The sequence below is a fragment of the Gasterosteus aculeatus genome, chromosome 10 (genome assembly GCF_964276395.1).
Source record: "Gasterosteus aculeatus chromosome 10, fGasAcu3.hap1.1, whole genome shotgun sequence".
NCBI classification, from domain to species: Eukaryota; Metazoa; Chordata; class Actinopteri; order Perciformes; family Gasterosteidae; genus Gasterosteus; species Gasterosteus aculeatus.
The window spans coordinates 16,617,176-16,641,733 of NC_135697.1; the positions used below are offsets into that span (position 1 = coordinate 16,617,176).

General features: G+C 48.8%; 1 protein-coding gene across 2 annotated transcripts; it reads right to left on the reverse strand.

Moving 5' to 3' along the window:
* Positions 1-11,486: 11,486 nt before the first annotated feature.
* On the reverse strand, positions 11,487-23,539 carry nt5c1aa (5'-nucleotidase, cytosolic IAa). 2 transcript variants are annotated; one of them, XM_040187845.2, is made up of 7 exons: positions 23,014-23,539; positions 19,536-19,580; positions 17,532-17,699; positions 17,319-17,448; positions 14,164-14,286; positions 13,348-13,532; positions 11,487-13,243 (listed from the first exon to the last, which is right to left on the reverse strand). In XM_040187845.2, the coding sequence occupies exons 1-7, from the start codon at positions 23,158-23,160 to the stop codon at positions 12,887-12,889; spliced, it is 1,155 nt and encodes a 384-aa protein (XP_040043779.2). In that variant the 5' UTR covers positions 23,161-23,539; the 3' UTR covers positions 11,487-12,886. The 2 variants fall into 2 exon arrangements, with proteins under 2 accessions (XP_040043779.2, XP_040043778.2); XM_040187844.2 differs by lacking the exon at positions 23,014-23,539 and adding an exon at positions 22,795-23,007.
* Between the last annotated feature and the right edge of the window lie 1,019 nt (positions 23,540-24,558).

Sequence of the window (24,558 nt, forward strand, 5' to 3'; positions counted from 1 at the left end):
ACGGCGGCCCAGAAAGACCACCTTCATTCCAGCATTCTAGAAGGACCAGAAAGGCCGGCGCGCACGATGGAGCTCCACTCCCCCAGAGCCCAGCGGCGCCGCCAACGCTTCCACCTCTGGATGAAGCGGCCGGATCCTCTCAATGAGGACATTTCGTCATCCGCTGGTGGTCGAGTGTTTTGGTTTCCTGAGGTTCTCGATGTCCTTCACCTCCGAGGTTCTCACGGGCGTTTAAATACAGGAATTCACAAGTAAACAGCAACATCTGTGGGAGGAAACCTTCGATATTGTACTTGTTTCTTTTAGTGATGAGATGTTGGGGTTGATGTATAATAGAAAATGAGCCCAGTGTGTTTGTTTAAAGATTGTAGTAAAAGATCATTCACTGTGATCATTGACAAACATCTTTTGATGAAGCAACATTTAGGTTTTTGATGTAAAAAAATGTGTTTTCACTGTATTTGAATTTTTTTTAGGGTGAGTTGTTGTTGATGCCAACGTGTTTAAACCCAACAGAGCTGCCCGCTGCTCACTGCGCCACATCAAAACAGCCGGTGGATGTTTTCTCTGGCGGAGGACGGAATTTAACGAACGTGGAAAAATTCTGCTTCGTACGACTCTCATCTAAAGCACCTGAAGGTGCCTTGAGGAGGAGAAGACAAATCAGGAAGGTCTAAATGACATCGTGTGCTCGAGCGTGTTCTCAAAGCCCTCGAAGGCTGATTGTTGAGGTCCAGCATTCAGCGTATGGTTTGCATCCCAGCCGTCGTGTTGCTAGGATACAGGTTTGTTTTTACTGCTGCGATACAACGGCCACAGGAAATGAACTAATAACTGTAGTTTGTTCGTCGTTTATTCAACCATTCAGAGCATTTTCCATTGCTTTGTTTGACCCGAGCTCCATGACACGTGGAAACCCAGTGAACGAGCTGGACGTGTAACCGGATATTTGCCTTTTCAGGGCAGACAATGGCGGCCGCGTTGGACCTGAACCTCAGCGGCGTATCCAGCAGTGACTCGCGCTCTGCAGGGGAGCTCGACGAACAGCAGATATCGTTTCAAAAGAGGAGAGACGCACACAAACCCACATGTCGCAAAACTACACGGAGTGCACGTCGGGGTCACGCGTGACCCGCTTCAGACGGATTGATGTATGAATGCACTGTGTTGTGCTATTAGATTAAAAAGAAGATTGATTTAAAACGAGAATCGTGAGCACGAAGGGTCTTCGGTGGTGGAAACATACATGGTGCTAAAGAGTCAGAAAATCACGACAACACGCAAACTGCATCTGCTGATGAAAAGCATGTGAGATGAACGAAAGCCTTAAACTCACCTGTTCATTATTTATTGAGCACATATGAAAATATATGTGTGTTAACTCTTGCAATTGCATATAGGGAGGTGATGCATTGACATGAAATGTAAACCTCGCCTGTTGTACGTCCCTCCGGCACATTTCACCACCATGACACACACATAAACTCTCTCTGGTAATGTCTCACTGATTCCCAGTCTCAGTGGTGCATTACTCCACTGGCTTAAACACTCCAGCCAGACGGAGACGGCTTAAACGCACCCGGCGGCCCGCTGTGATGCTCCCACTTAATCCCCCCCCCCTTCGAGGAGAGGATGTTCTCACCTGTGAGATCAGCGCTGCAGGACTTCTGCTGGGCCCCCGTGACCATGATGAACGGCCGTCCTTGAAGAGCGTCTCGGCTACGCACACGAGACATTTGTCCTCGACATTTGTCTTCCAGCCGACCAGCGTGGAATACCTCGCGTCAAGGAACCGGAGTTCTCCCCGGAGGAGGAGGAGGAGGAGGAGGAGGAGGAGGAGGAGGAGGAGAAGGAAAACGGGCCGCGCCGAATGAGACCGTTTCCCTCCTTCAGGAGCCCCTCTGCAGGAGATGGCTCTCCGGTCGGCGCACCGTAACCCAATCATGAAATTGGCAGATGGTCCAAGGTCTTCTGGAGACCAAGGTGAACGCATTTCTTTGTGCGTTCCGCTAACGAAGCAGAGCGTTTGGTGCCCAGATGCAGAGTGTCGCCCTTCAAACGAAGGCGGGTGCACGAAAAGTGTTCATTTTCGCTACGAGCACATAAACGCTTGGTTTAATGCAAAAGAAGGAAAAAGTCCACATCACAGAAATGGATCAACATGGTTTTAATCTTCTCAAGGTTTCTCTTCTCAGCCTTGAAAAAGACTCGGCAGCTGGAGGCGACGACGTCTGAAGCAGAGGCCGCCGAGGGGAAGCCGGCTGACCTTCTGAGGCCGAAGTGATGAAGCCCACAACACCAGAGAGGCTGATTAACGAGACAAAGCGAGGCCAGCGAGAAGGCCGACACACCTGGGGAACGAAAAGGGAAGACGGGCTCACATCATGATGTCCAACGCTTTACGTCATTTGTTATTTATGGTTCAAGAACACGTGGATCGTGTGAACATTCAGCTGAAGCCTCGCATTGTTCCCGCAGCGCGTTGAAAACGACCACGACGTAACAAACACCACACACGCCGCCTCTTTCTAAATGTGCGCGTTGCGATTGAAAGCTGTGACGGCGGCTCGTCCAGCTGTTTCCCCACAATAGAACTAACGAGCACCGTCGCCGACAGTTGATCACACACCAGACGCCAGAGTGATGCCAGCGTGCGCGTGCGTGTTTTGCTGGTTTGGGAGGCGCGTGTCGCTGGGCGGATGCGGTTGTCTGTTGCCTTGGCAACGTGCGCACTCACCCACACGCCCCTGACACAATGAGTGTGCGCGTGAACAACAGCAAACATCCAAATGTTGTACTTGATCAAAGTCCCTCTAAAGACTTTCCATCTTTAGTCACCTTATTATGTGTATTGTACATGTTATAATATCTTAACAGCATGGATTTGGGTGGATACACTAAAACTCACCTTCCAGACTACAAGGTAGATATTTTAGTTAGTTTAAACGTTTCCCAGGCTTTTCAATCAACCAATAAACCTATAAAAAGACTCAAATATGACAATGAAAGTCAGATCTTTTTACATTTCTTAAAGCAGTAATCCAATAAAAGTAAAAGTATATTGGAATATTTTGGTGTATATGTGCAATATATACTATGTGTATATCTGCAAAGCGGTTTATGGTCCTCAGGTGCTGATGCATTTTAAAACCAAATAAAATACATTGAGGTTTATGCATTTGCAGGGTTGTGGGAACCTTCTTTCACTTCTAGCGTCACAGTTTGCCCCAGAGGGCGTTGCAATGTGTAGATAAAGACCGGCGATAGCAAGCGCATGCCATTTGATTCAATCTGGAGGGTCCGGAGTGTCCCTTTACACGGTGGGGGGAACGTGACACATCAATTATAGATGGGCAGTAATGCACCCTTTGCCTCGGCGCGCTCCCGAGTGGCACCGGGAAGGATGCAAATATACTCCGGGCCGCGCTCACTCGCAGCATCAGTTAAACACCCGCGGCGTCTGGATGCCTCGCTGCGGAATTTCACTTCCTCCACGGTGCAATTTTTTTTTAGGAGAGGTACGAGGAGGAAGTGGGCCGAGGTGGATGAGTCATCCTCTGATTCCTCCGCTCAGCTTCCCACTGAGGGAAGGAGGGATCACAGAAGAGGAGGAACACCTGCCGATCTGCTCCCTGATCCTTTCGTTTACCGCCTCAATTATTTACTCTCCTCACGTCTGGCTGAGGGGCCTCTGCCTCCCGTCAGAATGCATTTTGCTGCTTTGACTGTAAACTTTATGTTTAAACCTCTGCGTTTGTCTTCTAACCCTGTATGTTGTTTTTTCATCTCACCTTTTCTGCTCCATCTTCACGGATCCGTATCAATGGGAAAAGACATCCGCTGTCCTGCCTCTCCTGCCTCTCCTGCCTCCCCTGCCTCCCCTGCCTCCCCTGCCTCTCCTGCCTCTCCTCTCCTGCCTCCCCTGCCTCTCCTGCCTCCCATGCCTCCCCTGCCTCTCCTGCCTCCCATGCCTCTCCTGCCTCTCCTGCCTCCCCTGCCTCTCCTGCCTCCCCTGCCTCTCCTGCCTCCTCTGCCTCTCCTCTTCTGCCTCTCCTGCCTCTCCTGCCTCCCCTGCCTCTCCTGCCTCCTCTGCCTCTCCTCTTCTGCCTCTCCTGCCTCTCCTGCCTCCCCTGCCTCTCCTGCCTCCTCTGCCTCTCCTCTTCTGCCTCTCCTGCCTCTCCTGCCTCTCCTGCCTCCCCTGCCTCTCCTGCCTCCCCTGCCTCTCCTGCCTCCCCTGCCTCCTCTGCCTCTCCTCTCCTGCCTCTCCTGCCTCCCCTGCCTCTCCTGCCTCCCCTGCCTCTCCTGCCTCCTCTGCCTCTCCTCTTCTGCCTCTCCTGCCTCTCCTGCCTCCCCTGCCTCTCCTGCCTCCTCTGCCTCTCCTCTTCTGCCTCTCCTGCCTCTCCTGCCTCTCCTGCCTCCCCTGCCTCTCCTGCCTCCCCTGCCTCTCCTGCCTCCCCTGCCTCCTCTGCCTCTCCTCTTCTGCCTCTCCTGCCTCTCCTGCCTCTCCTGCCTCCCCTGCCTCTCCTGCCCCCCCTACCTCCCCTGCCTCTCCTGCCTCTCCTGCCTCTCCTGCCTCTCCTGCCTCCCCTGCCCAGCCACTGGGTGCTCCTTTCTTCTCCTTTTTCTTCATCTCATCATCGTCATCGTCCTTTTCTCCCCCTGTCACAGATAACTCTGTTACCCCCCTGTTTCCTCTCTCACCTCGCCTGTTTTGTGTCTCCCTCTCACCCTTTGGCTTTCGCTCTCCCCCCAATTATCTACAGTCCCCCTTTTGTCTTTTTCCACCTTCTTTCCCATTCTGGTAAATTGGATTTTCACCCACATGGTTCGACTTATTCTCCGAATGAATAATGACTTTCATAAAGAAAAAAAAACAACGCTCTGGATGTTTGGCTGATGGTCCTATTTTGTGTATCTATTGTTTGCATGATATGGCCTCAAGTAGCCTACACACAAATGCACGCACACACACACATACACACAATGGCTGAAGGTCACAGCCGGCCCGTGTTGCATTGTTGTTGTGCGGAAGGTTGTTTCGCCCTTTAGCTGATTGCTTCCTTCTCATTGGGTTCATGGAGTAGAAGACATCCTCCGATGAACGGCTTAGACACACACACACACACACACACACACACACACACACACACACACACACAGTAAGCGATTGGAGAAGAACCAGAGCATCTGAGTCTTTGCCAGAAGTCAATAATCATCCTTGATTCAGGCCCCTTCGGCCCCCGTAGGCGCCAGTGGCCTTTTTCATGTGTTTCCCGTAAACAGTTAAACATCTAACAAAGTTTTTGACATTTTTTTTTTCTGTGTGAGGCGCCTGGAACAGAAAGAGGAAGTTCAGCCGTCACAGACGTCTCCGCACCTCTGGATGTTACCTGAGAACCGTTCCTCTGCCCCCCAGGAGGACACCTCCGCTTCCAACAGATGAGCCCCAGATTAGAAACGGATACCAGCAGGGAGACGTTCTAATAAGTTCACACGCATTGGCCCAATTAGCCTCTGCACTGCAGTAATTATCACGTGCGCACACATGCGTGCGCTGGAAATGGGGACGTCCCCTTGTGCGCTTCTGGCAACCGTCCTTTGGGTGGGACTTATTTTTAAGCCGGAGGAGGTCAAACGTTTCCAATTTGTTCTCTCGGCGCCTTAATTAGCTGGAACTTTCTCGCGTGAAGAATGCGACGCGACACATGATTGGTCTGATATCGAACCTCCGGACATGTGGGGAGGAGCCTTATTAGAGAGCAAACAACAGTTAACACGCGGAAAATCAATGCGCATAGTTATCAATGAATCTACAGACCGACAAGTCATACGCGTAATTACCGGAGTGGCTCCTCTTCGTCTTTTTTAAAGAAATGTGTGACGTCACGATGGGTCGTCCCTTTCCGCCATGCAGAGCTGCCTCAAACCTGCAATCTCTCTAATGACCAGCAGGGGGCGACACACTGGTTGCTGGATTTGTTACCTCAGTAAATACTGCACTCAAGTTTAGAATCATAATAATATACATAATAATAATATATTAATAATAATAATATATATATTATATAATAATGTATACAATAACAATAATAATATATATTAATAATAATAATATATATTATATAATAATACGTTTCACATGATCACTTGCACATAAGTGTTCAGGCCTCCTGGTGGGGTTTGGGACTGGGTCCTTGAGAGGGAAGGACAGGAGGAGGCGGAGGAGGTGGAGGGGGTGGGGAAGGCGGAGGGGAAGGAGGGGGGGGGGGGGTGGAGGCTAACTGTCTGTGTGAGTCAGAGCAAACAGGAGATGACTGTCGGTTTGACTCCACCCAACAGTGTTTCTGTGCTCAGATAGCAGAAGCCCAATGCGAGATTGTGTTCACTCCTGTGATTGTGAATAAGAACAAGTGTGTCTAATATAAAAAAGAACATTTTCAGTGTCTGAAAAAAATATATATATTATTATATTATAATATAATATACAAATACATACATTTTTGTTATTAGAGTTATTATTACTATTATTTTTTATAGGATTTGTTTCGTGTTTGTTTCATGTTTATTTCATTTGGGATTTAATTCTTTCCCCTTAATTATACAGACTTTATTTTGACAAACGAGGCCTGAGAGGATTGTGGGAATAAACGTGAGGTCATTTGGGGCTTTTTTAAAGGCCTGTTTGAGGGCTCATACTGCAGGAGCTTAGGCTAAAGGCTAAAGTTAGCCGTTTACTTGCGACGGTTGGGCTGAGGGACTGGCGAAGGCATGACGTCCACGTCTCCGTGGGCCCGCGCCTGCGTTCCTGCTCGTGTGCGACTAATTGTCTGTCGATTCTGAAAGGAGGCCGGCCGCCAGCAGCTCATCGCTCACACAGGACGGGGCTGATTACTCCGCTACTGTATTCTGGGTCCTGCATCTAAATATAGAAGCTGCGCCGGGGAAGCGCTGTGCTGCCGGGGAGGGCGGGGACGATGGCACGCAGTCATCATTGATTTATCAGCAGAGGCCAAACAGCGTTTCAACATCCACGCCGCGCGCGCTTCGTGTTCCCACCATCTGCACACGTCGGCAAAGTGACGTAGTTTCACAGGATCTGAATCCATTCCGTTCCATTCCAGGCTCACATGGCGCTGCCGCCACGACGCGTTTTCGAAAGGTCCAACCCGAGTGTTCTGGAACAGAGATTTGAAGTACTGACAAGCGGACGCCGCTGCGGCGCTGAGAGCGGCACTCCGGCCTCGGAGAGGATGGTTCCCACAGGCCGTCAGAGGCGGCACGAGCTCGGGCTGTCGCCAGGCGGGTTTGGCGTGAAACGCACACGTCATGACACGCGGGCCTTCGGCGTTGAGGAGTATCAAACTCCAGGAGCATCGGAGCGATCGCCATGAACGCGCTGCTGGTCGACGCGTCTCGACTGTCTCAAGGTACATGCGTGTTCCACCCACACAGGCGGGATGCGCTGCATTATTGACACTGGAAGGTGTTCAATAATAGAGGCTCAAAACCAACTTGTGTGCGCAGCAACACCATGTGTCAGCTTTCTTTGTGCACGGCTTGGACCATAAAGGCAACGCATGACAGCGTCTGTCGGGGCTCAGTCAAGCCGAGTGAAGCTTCTAATTGTGCAACTTGCTTACAGTAAATTAAAAAAGGCCCCAATTTACACGGACTGAGGGTCTGCGTGGAGCTGCAGAACGAAAACACGTCCACACGCGACTAAGAAGCAGCACACACACCGACCATCTGCTCTACAAGCACAGCGGGGGGGTCACCGCGCTGACCTCACTAGCGCAGAGAGTGACGGCGTTTGTCCGATGCAGCAAATCCTCTCATTGTCGGCCCATCCGCTGTGTGTGTGTGTGTGTGTGTGTGTGTGTGTGTGTGTGTGTGTGTGTGTGTGTGGGTCCCGTACTGCCTGGTGGACCTCTGGGACAGAGAAGACGCATCGTGGCAGTGGAGGAGTGAGGAGGACCTGGAGGATGTAAATGAATGATTTACATCCTCCTCACTTTGTTTTATCTCCCAGCAGATGGATCAATTTACGAAATCTGAATTAAAAGAATTGTTCTATAAGGACAAAGAAGCTCGTCTATTACGATATAATACAACTGTGTCATTACGCTGTTGTTCAAATTAAACATCTTTCAAAGAGTAAGTGTGGTGTGAGGATGCTGCTGTATGATTTGGTATTTTAATAATGCAATTTTGGTTTGTTTGGGATATTTTACTTTACTATATTTCCCAATGAAATGAGAGGGAAACAGATGAAGAAGTGATGGTAAATGAATTAAATGTTGATGGGCAAAATGTATAAAACGTTATTAATGATTAATTATTATCAAAAAACACCACTAAAAAAAACACCCACCGTCCACACAGGCTGAAGCACCGGAGGAAGCCCGCCGTCCTCACACGCCACCATTACGCAGCGTTGCCAGGCAACGCAGCCGCTGTTGACGTTCTCATTCAGAGACCGACTTCGGTGAGTTTTCTCTTCTGTGCGTGTCCGTGTGCGTGTGTGTATACAGGTGGTGAAGGGGCCTCGCGTTGGATTCTTCTGTGTGTGCGACATCATCTTTTCCCTCGCGGTCTTGTTTTAGTTCCCTCGTGTGACCGGATCCTCAGTGAGGAGCAAACAGGACGCCAGGAGTTGCATTTTAAAAGTTTGGAATATTTGCTCTGCATGAAGAAATTTTAGCTTTTGTCCACTTCTCAGCTCAGCATCGGTCCTCACAAGGACAGCGAAAAACAAATGTGTGTGTTAAGTGTCTTTTTGTGCACTGAGGGACTGTGTCTTCTTATTGCTCCGACAGGAAATCCATTCTGTCAGTCTCCTCCCTAATTGTCAGACCACACACACACACACACACACACACACACAAGATCCGCAACACACACCCAAACAAAAGCTCAGAGAAACATCCGGCGCTATTGTGTGCTCACACACACCAACGCACATGCAGAGAGCTCTAATCTGTGCACGTTGAGGGCATCAGCGTCTCTCTGATCGGTGATCACGGCGACCACGCATCAGAGCGGTGATGCTGCTCAACACCAACACTGTAGTTACAAATATTCAGATCAGTTTATTATGAGTGCAAAATCGTGACAGAGGAACATCCTGAGTGGTCTCCATCATTTCAGCCATGAGCGCGGCGCCTCAGAGTGGAGTTCATGCTTCGTTCCTCCGGAGGCCGGCGTGTTCTTTTGCCCTTTTTTTTGGTGTGTGACTCCAGCGCTTCACATTTAAAACATAATCACAGTTGTGACGCATCGAATGCAAAGGGCTCTTTTCTCCTCTGAGATTCAGCCGCACTCAGAATAAACACACTGATCAGAGGAACAATTGTTTTTTTGTCATTCTCCAAAGCACAAAGCATACATCATGCATTTGGGACATAAAACAATAATAATCAGGAGATACAAATCATGCTACTTTAATTCCTCTTTTTAATTGTGCCACAAGAGATGAACGGTGAATAGCAGTTAATCAATGTGCCTGAGAGGGTTTGTTTTCATGCCATCTGCTCTTAATAATTACACTGACACTATTCATTAAAGTCAATTTAACCTCTTTTTTAGAGCTTGCGATTTTTGGAAAAACAATTATTTGATTTTAGCAACATCCCGCTTTCAGGCGACTCAGTATGCAGCTGTTTTTGTGGTCGGTCCTGTAGGAACTTTGATTTATAATCCTATTAAAAACGCTGCTTATTTCTTCCTTTTGATTTCCTGTCCGCTGTCTTTTCCTCGCAGTTTTCTGTTTCCAGGCTCTCCCACCATTTTCCCGTCTTTATTTCTTTCCCCTCAATGTACTCACTCTTATCATTGTTTCCCTCCTTTGGCTCCCTTTCCGCCTTTCAACATCCTGGATAAGGTAACCATGGAAACACAGTTGTATTGGTGGCTAAATAGATTTTGTAAAGGCCATTCCTTGGTTTATTACCTTATAAACACACAGACACACATTCCGTGTACCCATCTCTCCTCTTATCTCTCTCGAGGGACAGCCTTATTCTGTTGCCATGGATACCGACACGGGGGCCTGAGTCCGGAAGAAACTATGTAAAAGACAAAAAACGTATACGGAGATTTAAGGGAGATTCCACTAATCCGGTGAAATTGGGCAGAAATACTTCTGTTATTTTCAAACGAACTGCTGCAGCTTTTCTCGCTTTTCTGAGGTCGTCGTTTGGAGCCGGCGGGCAGCGGTGGCGACGTGAAAAAGTCAGACTGAGACAGAGATTAGCATCGCGTTGGTTTGGTACCCGGTGGTTCACAATGTAGGAGAGAAGCTCTCTGGGGTCTGTGAACCACGTTGGACTTGAACCAAATACCAGCGAAGAATCCGGCCTTCAAAGATCCTGTTTGTGATGTTTTTATGTGTCTCAGGCGTGAAAGTAACCTACTGTGTATTGTCTCCTTATTGCAGAATCATCTCCAGCAGTGAGATCAATAGAGATTAATGAGGCTGAACTTAATTGGAATTGCAGCTTTTTTTTCATTTTTCATTCTTCACTGCTTTAGCAGTTTGAATGAGACCAAAGGGCCTCTGTGAGACGACGCGCACACGATGCTTCTGTCAGAGCTACATCTTCATGGCACAGCATTCAAATTCAGGAGGGGCTGATAGAGCAAAAAATATACAGAAAACACGGAAAAACACTAATAAACCACAGCTGTTTGTTTTGAGCTTAACGTGCACGGGCGAGGTTATTAAGAAAAGATCCCTGATCCCTTCGTTTCCCTCCGCTCTGCTTTGTGACCGGGCAGAAGGAAAAACTTAGCTCTTCACATCGGCCTTTTTGCTTTTTTTCATTCCCTGGGATAATGAAGTAAAATCTAATCAATTGTAGTCAGAGGAAGGAATAACTTTCCCTTCCATCCACCTGTACGACTCCTCTCATGAGGGTCTTGTGATCGATGCCTGGCAGAGGAACACAAGGTGTGACGCCTGGATGGAAAATACATCCACGGATCCGCAATTCATTTTCTCCTCTCCTCTTCGCCTGAACACCTTCCAGCATTTACCGAGCGGCCGGGATGCTGGAGGGTCGTGGCCTCAATCCGCCGTATTGAAGCCATCTTCTTACAACACCCTCCATTCAGACTGATGGTTACTGTCTCTGTATAGATGCCGCCTGCGTGTGTGTGTGTGTGTCATTAACATCTGGGGGCTTGGCAGCTGCTCACGTCGTATCTTTCCGGCCTCGCTCGCTCGCCGCTGTGTGAGCTTATCAAATCCACGAGGACGCGCATCCATCACGCGGTCTCTGCGGGCCGGCTCCAGGTGGACCGGCGCTGGATGTCTCGGCGCCTTTGGGGAGGAGGCCATTAAGTTCGGCATGATCGGGAACATTAACATCTCCATCACTGCGAATGAGGGAGGGGTCGTGGGGGTGGAGATATGATGCTGCCTTTTGAGAAGGTTTGGCAAGTTAAGAGTGAGATTTTGAGCCCAGAGAAAGGAAACAAAGAAGACGTGAAGAGGAAAATATTTAATTTATTTGTTTCTAGACAACGTTTATAACATGGGAGGATTTCCCAACACTAATACCTAAATAAAAACATGTGAATGCAGCTGCAGAAGGTCATTTATCATTCAAGTGCTGCCACTCAATGGTAGAGTGAAGAAGTGCACAATCCGTGTAAAGCAAGACACTACATTAGTGTTTATGGACTTGTTATTTATCTTTCTTTTGTGGGATCTTCATTAATTTATTTCTGAATATAAAGTCCAAACGGACCTCATTCTGCCCAAAGACTCCACATCTCTTCAACGTGAAGTTAAATTGGCTGATCGCTGGTCACAGTGACGTGACGTGGGTTCATTTACCAAGAGGCCGTTTCGTCAGCGAAAGACGAATATCAAAAGGTCAGAATTGAAGGTCGGATGCAGTTTTATCGGTGGAAGCGTTTCGATGGCGGCTGAGCAGAGGCGCGACAGCAGAGGGCGGCGGCGTGAAGACGGCTGCCGGTTGAGGCCCTCGCTGCTGATGCCAGAAATATCACCAACGAGAACACCCTGCGGCAATAAGAGCGTCTGCTTGTTATACACACCGGAACGCTGAAGCACCGATACAACTTTGCTTAGTCTCACGTGGTGCAAAATGTAGCCCGAGCCGCGATGTTGTAAATAAAATATAACACTTTATTATGTACTTCATCGTAGACATCTCGCTTTTGCATGCTACTGCTTTGAGTATCTCTAGATTTCAGCGCTTTTCTTCCCTCAACTGTGTTGTAGGACTCCCATTTTTTTAACAAGTGTGACAAAAGTCTATAAACGTCTGTGCTGAACTTTTATCGATCCACCCGACGGGCTGAGAACGGCGTCTTCACTGAAACGAAGGCCCCGACTGAAACGTACGGCTTTTCTATCTCCAGTAACACACAACACGTTGTGCGGAATCACTGACACTTCACCTTGTGACTTTCCTGATGATGCATTTAAAGCGCAGGTGTTTTGTTTTCTTAGAGAAAAAACGCATCACATATTGAGAGATTTTCATCTCTTTGTCCGTTTAACTTTTAACCTTCAACCTTCTAAAAGATCCGCATTGTGCTTTCGGCTCATTTGTTGGTGACACGCTGGAGAAGATCACCGAGCACCTTCGAAAATCCACCAAGATTTGACAAAACACTTAAGCTTTGGGTTTGAAATGTAAGACTGTGGCCATCCTTCATCTGACACCTGCCAGCGTGAAGGTGGAGCCGACCCGCTTCCCACCGTGAACAAACGTCGCCACATTCAACTCAGTGCGAGTTCTTCCTCGCATGCCCTCTGACGCCTCTCAGCTCCATTTGGCCGTTGTGATGTTCCTCGCTCCCCTGAGGAGGGAGGGGGGGAGGAGGGGCATCTGAGTGCCTGAGGTCCCGCCCTCTACTTCCTGGCGCCGGGTTTCTGCGGCTGGTTGTGTTTCTGCGCCACGCCGTAGGGCACGTGGGCGGCGACGGTGCCCATCTCGGCCGCGCCCTCCACGTGAAACATCTGATCGTCGAAGTAGATGTGGGGCCGGATCTTCTCCAGCATGGGGCCCTTGGGCGCCCCCGCCAGGAACAGGGCCTCGTCGATCTCCAGGCCCCAGGCCCTGAGCGTCTTCAGCGCCCGGATCCCGGAGCTGGCCGCGCTGCGAGCCGTGACCAGGTACGTTCGGATGGGACAGTCCAGGCGCTGGCCTTTGGCGTAAAACTTCTTCTGGAGCTTCCCCAGAGCTTCCAGGAAGCCCTTCAGGGGGCCCTGCCGTGCCGGAGGAGATGATCGTCACGAAGGAGCAGTGAAAGCCAACATGTACTGATTACATAAACTAGCATGAAATACTTTTAACCCACTAGAACACTTACGTGATCTAGTAGCGTGTCCTCGTTGTCCTGCTCGTGTTGGAAGAACTTGTCCAGCCCGTGAGCCTTGAAGATGCGCTCCGACTCGTCGGAGAAGAGGACGGCGTCTCCGTCGAAGGCCACCCTGAGCTGGGACTCCGACACCTCCGTCAGCTTCTCCGTCATAAACATGGTGGCTGCTGCGATGCCTGAACATGAACACAGACATCAGTCTCTAGAGAGCTTCTATCCTGCAGACCGTCACATGGTGGTTAGATAATAAGTGGACGGACACGTTCACTTTATTTCACTAATCTTTAAATAATCCCAAATATAGACTTCACTTCATGCGACTGACAGATTGTTGGATCACAATTTGAAACAGAAACATTCCTTTGTAACGTGAAACCTTTCATGTCCCTTAACTTAACTTCTCATAATTAACAATATGTGAGACAAAAAGCCTCCAAGTGAACAGATAACTGATTTTTCTGGTTCCTAATTACTAGAAAATCAAGAAGTCTGGTTTCCCTTTGGTCTGAAGTTCTTTTTTGCAGCGTTCTATTTCACTATCTGCTCTTTACCTTTTGTACAGCAGTAACAATGAGCATGAAATGTTCTGCTCCAACCAATGCGCCCCGTCTGCCCGGTAACATCTGGGGTTTAAAACATCTACGTGTATTCAGATGATGACACGCGGGAATCCATCGAGGAACACAAATCATCACGCCGGTATATCTGTGTGTGTGTGTGTGTGTGTGTGTGTGTGGTGGAGGGGGGGAGGGATGAGGGGAGGGATGAGGGGGGGGAGGGATGAGGGGGGGGGGGAGGGGGCCTCACCTTCAGCCAGCGCCTCCCGGACCTTGTCGGCGTCAGCGGACAGGTAGAGGTTGGTTTGCCAGGCCTTCAGGTAGCCAATGGGACTGCTTCCCCCCGTCATGCAGAACCGCTCGATGAACAGGTCTGCAGAGAAGAGCAGCGCCACGTGGACGTGGGGGTTCAGAGGGGCGGGCCCGGCACCGGAGGTCCGCCTCCATTTGTCCAAACCATCCGAGACACAAACAAAGCAACGGAAACAACAACAGAGACATCCTCCTTCTCTGCTGGGAGCAGGAGGAGTCACAGTTAATATGAGGAGAGGAAAAACGAAGGACTAGAAGAGTGGAATGAGGCTTCTCATTGGCTACTGGGGGGGGGGGGGGAGGAGACAATGTCGTTGTGTGATTAAAGGAGTTTGTGGACTTGAAGGGTGTACATAGTGAGACTAGGGGACACCTGTGATGGATGGAGATGTAGTCAAAGAGAAGGTTAGTGTGCTGTGGGGGCGATTGATGCGGCAAGGTTAAAGTTTCTTATTAATAGCGTCAGTCTGCTAGAAGCTTGAAAGATGAGGGGCTCGTTTGAGACAAATTGACCAAAATAATGTTCAACGTCGATGCAGCAGACTCACACACACACACACACACACACCAGCATCTCTCTCGTGTTTTACAATTTTCCACAGGCGCAGTTTGCAAACACGTGCCGTGTCCAAGCCGCGGTTCCACACCAAAGCTTCATTTCTTTTCATATATAATTCATCGGCGAGCAGTTGCGTGAGGTCACGGACTCCGGCGGCCGGGTGCCGGCTTGTGAAGCGCCGCTTTGGGTTTGCAGATGAAAGAGCACAAAGAGGCGCGGAGGCCGGGGCTCTTTGTGAAAATGCTAAAGCGGAGGATGTTCTGCTGGTATAAATAAACAGGCTGGGCAGGAATTGTGAAAGTATTCACTCCACTCGCCGCTCCTTGTCTCCTATTTCATCTCCCTCCCTCTGGATCGTCCAGTTGTCCCACCTGCGTGCAGTCGGTTTGTTGTGTTCTTTGTGTCGCGTCTCTTTGTCAGCTTTCACCCTCCGTGCGTCCCGTCTCTTTTCCTTCCCGGTGTCCTTTTGGTTCTCATGCTTGGGTCAAACCTTTCAACAGGGACTGTAACGCGACCGGGACGTTTTCATACAAACAACTTTCTCTTTTGACTTCTCATGTGGATCAGCAGACATGGAGAAGGTGCAGATCACTGAAAGCTTCATCGTAGTAACATTTTCCCTTATTGTCGTGTGATTTAATCACGAATCCGGGCTGTTGGTTGAGTCATCAGCACTCGACTCGACGTCTCTCTGTCTTAAATGATTTTGGATTATCATGTTTTTGATCTCAAACCCAATTAGCAAAAGTGCAAAGTTATGTAGTGCAGCTTTAAAAGAGCTTGTGAATATGAACACAGGCGAATACGATACGACGCACCAACAGGGACGTGGAGATGGAGCAGGAAAAGAATTCAAAGGTCCAACTGTCCTCCACAGATTTGCCAAGTGGTTTATTTAGCTTTGTAGTCCGGCCGTGTTGAGTTTGGCCCCCAAACTTCACTGCGCCGCGTCATCTCAAACCTCCCAAGCGTCCCCCTCGCTTTAAGACACGGGGAGCGTGGGAGTCCCACAGAGGAACTCGCCATTGATGTCTTTGTATCTTTCCGTTTCCCCCCCCTGCTGCTAAACTCTCTTCATATCATCTATCTGATTTATTTGCTTGTTCAAAAGATCAAAAACATGGAAAATATAAAAGCAGGAATGCAGAAAGACATCAAACAATGAGCCGCTTTGTGGAGCAGTTTGACATTTTACAGTCACAGCACTCGGCTGCATGTCCCCGTCCCAACGTTTGATTTCCCTCGGGAACGTCCGAGTCAACCTCGCGAAATCTCCGCTTGCTTGCACATTACGGCACATGCCGGTCATCTCGGTGACGTTGTGTACACTGACACCACCATCACACGCCTCAACTCGCACGTCTCGTTTGGTGGTTTTCCCACTCAAAAGGTCACAGTTACAACTTTAACATGAGCAGCACGAGAGAAAAAGCCTCCTGGCCGCGAACATATGATGATGCTTTGTTCAGAGGTCGGTACAGAAAACCCCCCCAGAGCATCACAGGTACCCAGAAACCGAGCGTCAGTGATATAGGTGACAAGAGGCGGCTGCGCTGAGGTCAAAGGGGGCCGCGAGGACCCCCTGGGGTGTCTTCCCAGCATCCTTTGTGATGTTCCCAGTCCGCGCTCTGCTGCAGCTCAGCTTTACCGCCGTTTGTGGCAACTTTACAACGGCGGTACTAAGGAATCACAAACACTACTTCTAATCAAACAGTGGGCATTTTAATCACGGCTGTGTTAGATGTTCGTGGCCTGCAGGCCTTCGTCGTTCACAGCCGTGGACTAACGAGCCCGTAGACTCGTTGAAATGCACGGAGGGGAACGTTACACCGCATCCTGCGACCGTTAAAAATAGCAAGCAGGGGACGAGTGATGAATCTGCGTTTGAATGTTTCTCCGAAGTTCCCACATTCAGTTTCCAATGTGAGAAGCTGAGAAATCATTCGTTTGACCGTCACGCCGAGACACAGCGCGTTCAAACAAACTCTCATCCCCCGTGACATCACAGAGGCTGCAGGAAAGGTCAGGGGTCACGCTGGTGAGGCCCCCTCACGCAGAGACCCGCCGGCGAGATCCAACGAGGAAGCATCTGGGGGGGGCCAGCGTGCAGCTTTGGTGGATCCGCTCAGACCTGTTTTCGTTTGGGGGCCTCTCGGATGGGTTTTCGCATCCCCGAAGGACAGTGAACGCACCCCCAGCCCCCCCCCCGACGCGGCGAGGACATGAAAACACATTCGCGGCGGACAGGAAGCGGTCTGCGAGCGCGACGTCATCGCAAGGGCCGAGATGTCCCTGGGAAGGATCAGCTGGTGTTACGCTTGTTAGTCTCAGCTGGGCTTGTATCAGCTCCTGTATCCTGTCTCACACTGTCAATCATCGCAACGTCTCAGGAGCGTCCAACGCGGCGGCAGGTCAAACAAATCACACGTGGAGAAGAAGGATGATTCTTATGAGCCTTGGCCCCTTAAATGTGGCATCAACTACATTTTCTCTCACATGTCAATCTGATGTCTTATTGTCCCGGGACGACTCACTGTGATGGTTGATGGTGTTGATGAGGCGGATCCCCACGTGGGCGTGGTTGTACGTCACCAGAACGATGTCGAACAGCTCCTCGCTTTGAGGGTACAGCTCCCGCAGGCGAGCGTTCACCGTCTCCAGGGCCTGTCGGGACACAGCGGAGCGTCAGCCGGGAACGCGGCGCGGCGCGGTCTGCCCGTGGAGCGCGCGTCCGCGTGACCTTTCACCTTGACGAAGGGGAAGGCGGGTCCAGGGGCGAAGGGTTCGTTCTCGTGTTCGATCTGGTACCTCAGATACTCCTCCACGCCTTTCTGCTCAAACACCCTCTGCTCCAGCTCGGTGCGAAACAAGACGCGAGAAGAGACCGCCACGGTCACGGCGTTCTCTGGCTTTGGCTGAGAGGAAGAAAAAAAAAAACAGAGAACACGATGGATAACGGTTACGAAGAAAAACGGCCCATTGAAACACAGTGGAAGGAGAGGTGAAAGGTGTCAGAGGCCTGCAGAGCAGAGGGGAGCATCAGCTAAGCTAAGCTAATAATGCTACTTCCTCCTCATTAAAGCTGCATTTGGCCTTGATAGATTTCACTTACTGCCACAATCAACGGAAACACACATACGAATGGACGTCTATGGCCGGTGGAAGAGGTAAAAAGTGCCATGCATCTACGGCCCAGGCTCTTAAAATAACTTGCTAAGTCCTCCTTGGCGTCTCACACCTGTACATGTTTAGCCTGTAGTTAAACTCTGTATCTTTTACTTGTGACTTATTTTGAGCCCAATCGTAATGTTCTTTTCTAACTCACAGTTTGACACGCTGGGCTACCAAGTTTGCTACCAAGTTTGCTACAAAGTGACGACTGTACACGCGTGTTCCTGCAGGATCCATGATGAACAGGGCCTCACGCAGCCTGGGGGCGGGGGGGGGGGGGGGGGGGGGCATTCTTCTGGGGGCAGCGGGCATTAATGCCTCCAGCGTCCAGCTGAACTCGGTGTAATAAAACGCACGCGGGTTGTGTGCTGGTAAATAGGCCACAGACTGGACAGAGCCAATGATTCACTGCTCCTCCATTCAGCCTCATTCTATCGCAACACCGCTGCCTGCTGACGAGTCACCTACTTACCTGCCAACACGCACACACACACGTAGGATTAGTCGTGACGCACATCTAAATCAGATTAAATGTAAAATGTGATGGAACGATAACACTCATTTACATGCTGAGTGCTTATGTAATAGCGATTGTGTAATACTTTCTCCTGCTCTCACAGTTGGTTTGTGTTGAACGCTCGGAATTAGACTCGATCCATTCGACTATATGGAGCAACATAAAACTCAGCTTGAGCCAGACGACGACACACACGACCCCCCAGCAGGCTTTAATATCTTATTACACACGTAAAGGTGATGCTAAGAAAGGTATCGCGCACTGGCTTAATTATTTTGAATGCATCTGAAGGTTGTGAGTCAGTCAGAAAAAAATGCGTTTCAACGGCTCTCAACATGGCAGCTATTGCTTCTACCTGAGCTAACGTAGCTAACGCCGTTTACTCGAGGGGGAATGTGAGGACGGATGCTATTATTGGCGATAATGATGACACCATCCGGTTGACAAGGCGATGGCGTGACACGGCGCGTAACCGTTATTTACAAATACAAAAAGTCAGCGTGGGAGACTATTTCTACCGCCATAAACGACACCGACCGTCAGAGGTGCAACAGGTTGCACGAAACAAGCGCCGCTAAACGTTTCCAAGTTTGGACAAATTTGATTTGCCTTTGGCAAGAACCTGGACATCGTCTCCCCGCGCTTCGTGGACGCCAGGGCGGTGATGTGTCGGTGATGTCCCCCAGAATGCCTCTGGGTATTTGACGCACTGGCTGTTACCGTTCGATGAGTGCATGTGCATGCATTACACAAAAGTCTTAAATGTCTTTATTTTCCGCCTATAGAGCAGCGGACTGATATTTAGAAAAACAGGAGCATCGTTCTGGTTCATCGGCTCCGTCCAGCCTGTAACCATCCAGCACATAATGTGAACAACAGCACGCGGGGGGACGCATCGGGGCAGCGTGTTGGTGCGTTAAGGGGACGGGGGGAGGGATTCGTGATCACTCAGGCCCATTGACGGCCATCACAGAGAAGGTTAGTAGAAGGGTAGTAAGTCGTTGACATTCATTCGGTAGCCATGGACACAACCTTTGACCTCACGTTGACGGGACATACTTACAAAAAACACGCCTCCCTCCACCTTCCGGGCTCGTCTCCCTGTCACCTTCGCACAATGACAGTTTGTTTTTAATTATCCAACTGAGCTTCATTGACAATCCCACCAATTCCAAAAACCCACACAAATATACAGTATCTGTCTCACAGTTCACATTGTCTTTTTACACTTAGATTCACATGCATGTGCAGCCGGACCTGTTGTGTATACAAAGCACAGAGAAAGTTGGACAGCAACAGATGGAGGGAGGAGGTTGACATCACTCCGCCATTTCTTAAATGGTTGTTTGCTACGATATCAATGCTCTGACTTTTAAATTATTTAGCACCCGGACACATTGCTGCAGACTTACCGGCCTTTTTTAGCCGCTTATCCCTTAATGTCAGTTTACTCTATGAATAACGTGGCACGCGGGCGGCGTGGAAGCCCGTAGGCCAGTTCTTTGCTGCGGTCAAACAGTGTTAACAGCCTCCTGCCCTCTTAGGAAGGCTCGCATTGATCACCACAATCATTTCCTGCTTATTGATTTGTGTGATAGCAAAGGCAGTTAGACGCATTTAAATACACAGTGAGTGAAGAGTAACCTGTTATTACCAGTTTTTTGTTTATTCATTACAGAAACTACAAACAAAATAAGGAAAATGGCGTTGAACCTTTCCCCGCTTCTCTTCCCCACCCTCTATATTAATCCTGTCAGAGCTCTGCCAGATAAGAAGGACTTGTGCAGATCCATGAGTCATCTATTCGAGCATTGTACATGTGAGGCTGTGAGACATCTCACGGCCTGAGATTGAAAGGAGGACAGAGACGTCCGGACAACACGCAGAAACAGAAGAGAAGGGAAGCAGTGGGGAAAATAAAGCGGTTGGAGTGTGAGCAGAGGGTGACGGGGGGCAGCGACGGGGAGGCTGATATTTATAGATGAGTAAAAGGCCAGCGATGATGCCTTGGCAGATATGGTAACACAGGAGCTGTGACTCTGCCAGTTCCAGCAATGCTAATCAGTGGCTTATAGACCTGGATAGAACCATTTGGATAAATTAGTCAATACAACTTTACTATTGGTATTTTTCATCCTGATACTTCTGAAGGAAGCCTTTTAAAAAGTTTTATAATGTTATACGATACAACTGTTGTTATATTGCTAAAAAAAAAAGGACAACATAAAACTAAAAGACCGTAAAGCTGAGCTTCTGGATTTGGAGATGAGAGCATTAACGTAGTGGATATTGTCTTTGTAAAGACACGCTGGAGAAATGTTTACTTGAGCACCTCTTTGAGTGTTGTTGTCAGAGGTACCTTGTGCCTCCTGGGCGGGCGGCATACGCTCTATTTGGAGCGTGATAGTCCACGTGAGCGTGTCCTACTGGGCCAGTTCATAGCCGCCAATCTGCACCGCGCTCACGCAGCTGATGAGCCATTAGACCATGCTAACAGCTGTGGGTCCATGCTAACAGCTGTGGGTCCATGCTAACGCTGTGTGGGTCCATGCTAACAGATTTGGGTCCATGCTAACATCTGTGAGTCCATGCTAACAGATTTGGGTCCATGCTAACATCTGTGAGTCCGTGCTAGCATCTGTGGGTCCATGCTAACAGCTGTGGGTCATTGCGAATATCTGTGAGTCCATGCTAACAGCTGTGGGTCCATGCTAACATCTGTGAGTCCATGCTAACAGATTTGGGTCCATGCTAACATCTGTGAGTCCATGCTAACAGATTTGGGTCCATGCTAACAGCTGTGGGTCCATGCTAACATCTGTGAGTCCATGCTAACAGATTTGGGTCCATGCTAACATCTGTGAGTCCATGCTAACAGATTTGGGTCCATGCTAACATCTGTGAGTCCGTGCTAGCATCTGTGGGTCCATGCTAACAGCTGTCGGCCGTGCTAACATCTGTGGGTCCATGCTAACAGCTGTGAGTCCATGCTAACATCTGTGGGTCCATGCTAACAGCTGTGGGTCCATGCTAACAGCTGTGGGCCGTGCTAACAGATGTGGGCCGTGGTAACAGATATGGGTCAATTGCAAAGTCACTTTAAACATGGAAGTCACACTTCATCGGCTGATTTGAATCCCCACCCCCACACACACCTCTATGCTGTATCCAGTTTTCTGTAGGAACCCATGATTTAAATATATTATGCTTGAAAAAGTATTCTTTCCATTTATTCTATTAATTACTTAATTACTTGTTGAATAAAAACTCTCTTTACTAAATCAATGTAACACCTTCCATTATTGCCCCATAAGAACAAATACTAGCTCATCAATCGAAAATCTCATGATCAATTGTGCATTTCCTAGAGTTGACACACTAAGCCAACACAGATTTAATATAACAATACCTACCTAAATAGTTTTTGGGACATGTAGGCCCACAGTATGCGATAAATGATCAGTTAATACAGATCCAAGAAATGCAGTATGCATCAGGCTCGCTGTGGTGAAATTAATTGGATACATGATTAACATGAGCAACATCTTGTGGTTATAACCGCAGTGTGAACATGTGGTTCTTCACATGCACGGCCCATTATACGGTATGACTGCCATGTAATGGATGCTTACAGTCTGAAACTAATCCCCAAACTGCAGAGATTACTCCGCTTTTACTTTCAGCCGCAGCGCCTTGCACCCCCCCTTTTGCTCGGTACTGTGCTCCCTTGTGCTCCTCGCGCTCCTTCTTTGTTCCCGATCTTTCACCCGAAGTCCCCGGAGACGCTGGTGCGTCCTGTGCAGTAGGTGCTGCAACGTGATGAACGACAATAAAGCCGTCCACTGAGGATCAGCTGCAAACTGTGATGTCACTTCTCAGAAATATAAATCAATCTGCTGGAGGACCATGGACCTACTGGGGGTTTTAACCACTCAATTTATCTTCTCGGTAGATCCTGAAACTGTTCCGAGTTAAAAGAATAGCATCCAGTCAATCAAAATATTGATTTTATGTTTTTTTATTGATCTGCTTTGAGTTTAGCTTCATACTCATATTATAAAATACAGACAGATTTCATTGCCCTTATGAGGTTTACTGTAATTAATTAATTAATATGAATAGATGGAAATGAGCATTAACATCAAAGTTAATGATAAGAATGAAAAATGCTGGTTAGCTCGTCAGTCAAGCCTCTAAGATCTAAGATGACCTCTGAAGAAGGTAAAAGCCGTTCTGTGGCTCTGACTTTCACACGTGTTATTGTCTTTACTGTCTGTGTCCGCTGTTCCATTCATGATGTGATTTGACTTCACAGAACTCACCTTGTCTGATGCCCCGCCCCATTGATGAGCTACAGGTGGGCAACGCAAACACCAGACTTTAAAGAGACTAGTCGTAAAAAGCTCAGAGGAGCCGCGGTCAGAAGCGTCCTGGAAAGGAAATCTGGAGTCCGGTAAAGACAGCTTCTGCGTCCTGGACATCCTCGCGGCAAGACGGAAGCAAAGAGACGGAGACACGCTGGACAGGTCGGTGACACTTACTGGTTTAGTCTTGGTGGCGATGCCCAAGCGGTCCTCCTCCTCCTCCTCCGCCTCCTCCTCCTCCCATGATGCTCTGCTGTCCCCGTTGGGCGAAGGGGAAACATTGAGCTCCTTCACCTGTACGGGATCCAGACTCATCTTCACCATAGAGAATCACCGTCTCTCTGGTCCCAAGGGGGGGCGAGGGGGGGGCGACCCTCCGACCTCCACCGATGGAGACTCGATCTTCTCCCCCTGCAAACTCAGAAGCACAAAACGTGCCGCTCTGGAGATTCTCCCATTGACGTCTACGGTGGTTTACAGAAGCGTCCGGTGTCCTTTTTTTTTATCCCTCGAGAGGATTATTGCTCAGTGTCCAAATCCAGAGGACATGCGAGATGTTTGCGGCCGTCCCACAGACACACACTGTCCCACGTGCAGTCTGTCCTTTATGGAAGTGTGTTGCAGGCTGTGCAGAAGAGCATCTGCTGCTCTCTCTCTCTCTCTCCCCGTGTCTCTCTCTCTTATTGCCCCCCCCCCGGCCCCCCTCCCCGTCCCATTCTGTCACTCTCTTTGCTCCCGCTGGCCAATCACGGCCCCGCTTCCTTATTAAGCGTGGCTCCGCCCCAAACAACAACCCGCTCGCTGCCCCTCGTGGACAGTACAATATGCCCAAGAGGCTCATGGGAAACATAAGTACAGCAGCAAAAAATAGCCCTGGTGATGAGCCATTTAATGTGGAGTGAGAAATGTTTTTACTGAGGGAGATGATTTGCAAAGAAAGGCAAAATCACATGAAGCTTTCTTTTCTTTTCCTTTCCGTCCCAGTCCCCATTTTTACCTGATTTGAGTTCACACACATTTAGTTCTTGTTGTTTTCACTTCTCGTACTCACTCTCATCTGAGCGGCAGGTTGAGAGTTAAATTAGCTCAAAGGTAGCGGATAAAGGATGTAAACTTTATTTAAAACCATTGAGTTCCCGGTGGGGCCGTAAGCGTCCGGCCCATTAAACTCACGACCACACTTTAGTTTTACAAACCAATGAGTCTGTGAAAAATAATCGATTTCACAAAAAAAAAATAGAAGAGAAAGTTAACTGTTCCCAAATGTCTAGAGGCCGTGGCATCACCTTTCAAAATGAACAACAGTGGGGCTTCTTACTTACTTTAATTTTTTATTTAATTTAATTATTATTTAATTATATTATGCATGTTGTTGCATGTATTTAATGCATTGCATGTTTAACGGTCTTCTGAGTCCAACCCAGATGCAGAGGAGAACATACTGTACCTGCATATTAGCTCCATGTGTCTGTGTATCAGTGCAGGTCCATTTCTGGTAGTAGTAATGGAACCACTTTGCAATCATCAGCATTATTAGGTAGAAGTAATCGTTGCAGTAGCACTGTACAAATTCTTGTGTGAGTAATTACTTCTGTTCTGTGCCACAATATATATATATGAAGATAAAACATGTGAACATTAAAAATCTTGCATTCAAGTACATGCAGTAAAAGTACCAATAACTTTACAGAAAGAGCTTTTTCGGAATGAATATATTAGAGT

Bases quoted from the DNA above. Each gene is read 5' to 3' on its own strand.
- nt5c1aa (XM_040187844.2), bottom strand. From the start codon at position 22,953: ATGTCCAGGACGCAGAAGCTGTCTTTACCGGACTCCAGATTTCCTTTC. The intron at 17,449-17,531 runs GTGAAAGGTCAC...GTGTCCCGACAG, and splicing joins CCGCCTTCCCCTTCGTCAAG to GCCCTGGAGACGGTGAACGC. The intron at 13,533-14,163 runs GTGAGGCCCCCT...GTTCATGTTCAG, and splicing joins CCGGGAGGCGCTGGCTGAAG to GCATCGCAGCAGCCACCATG.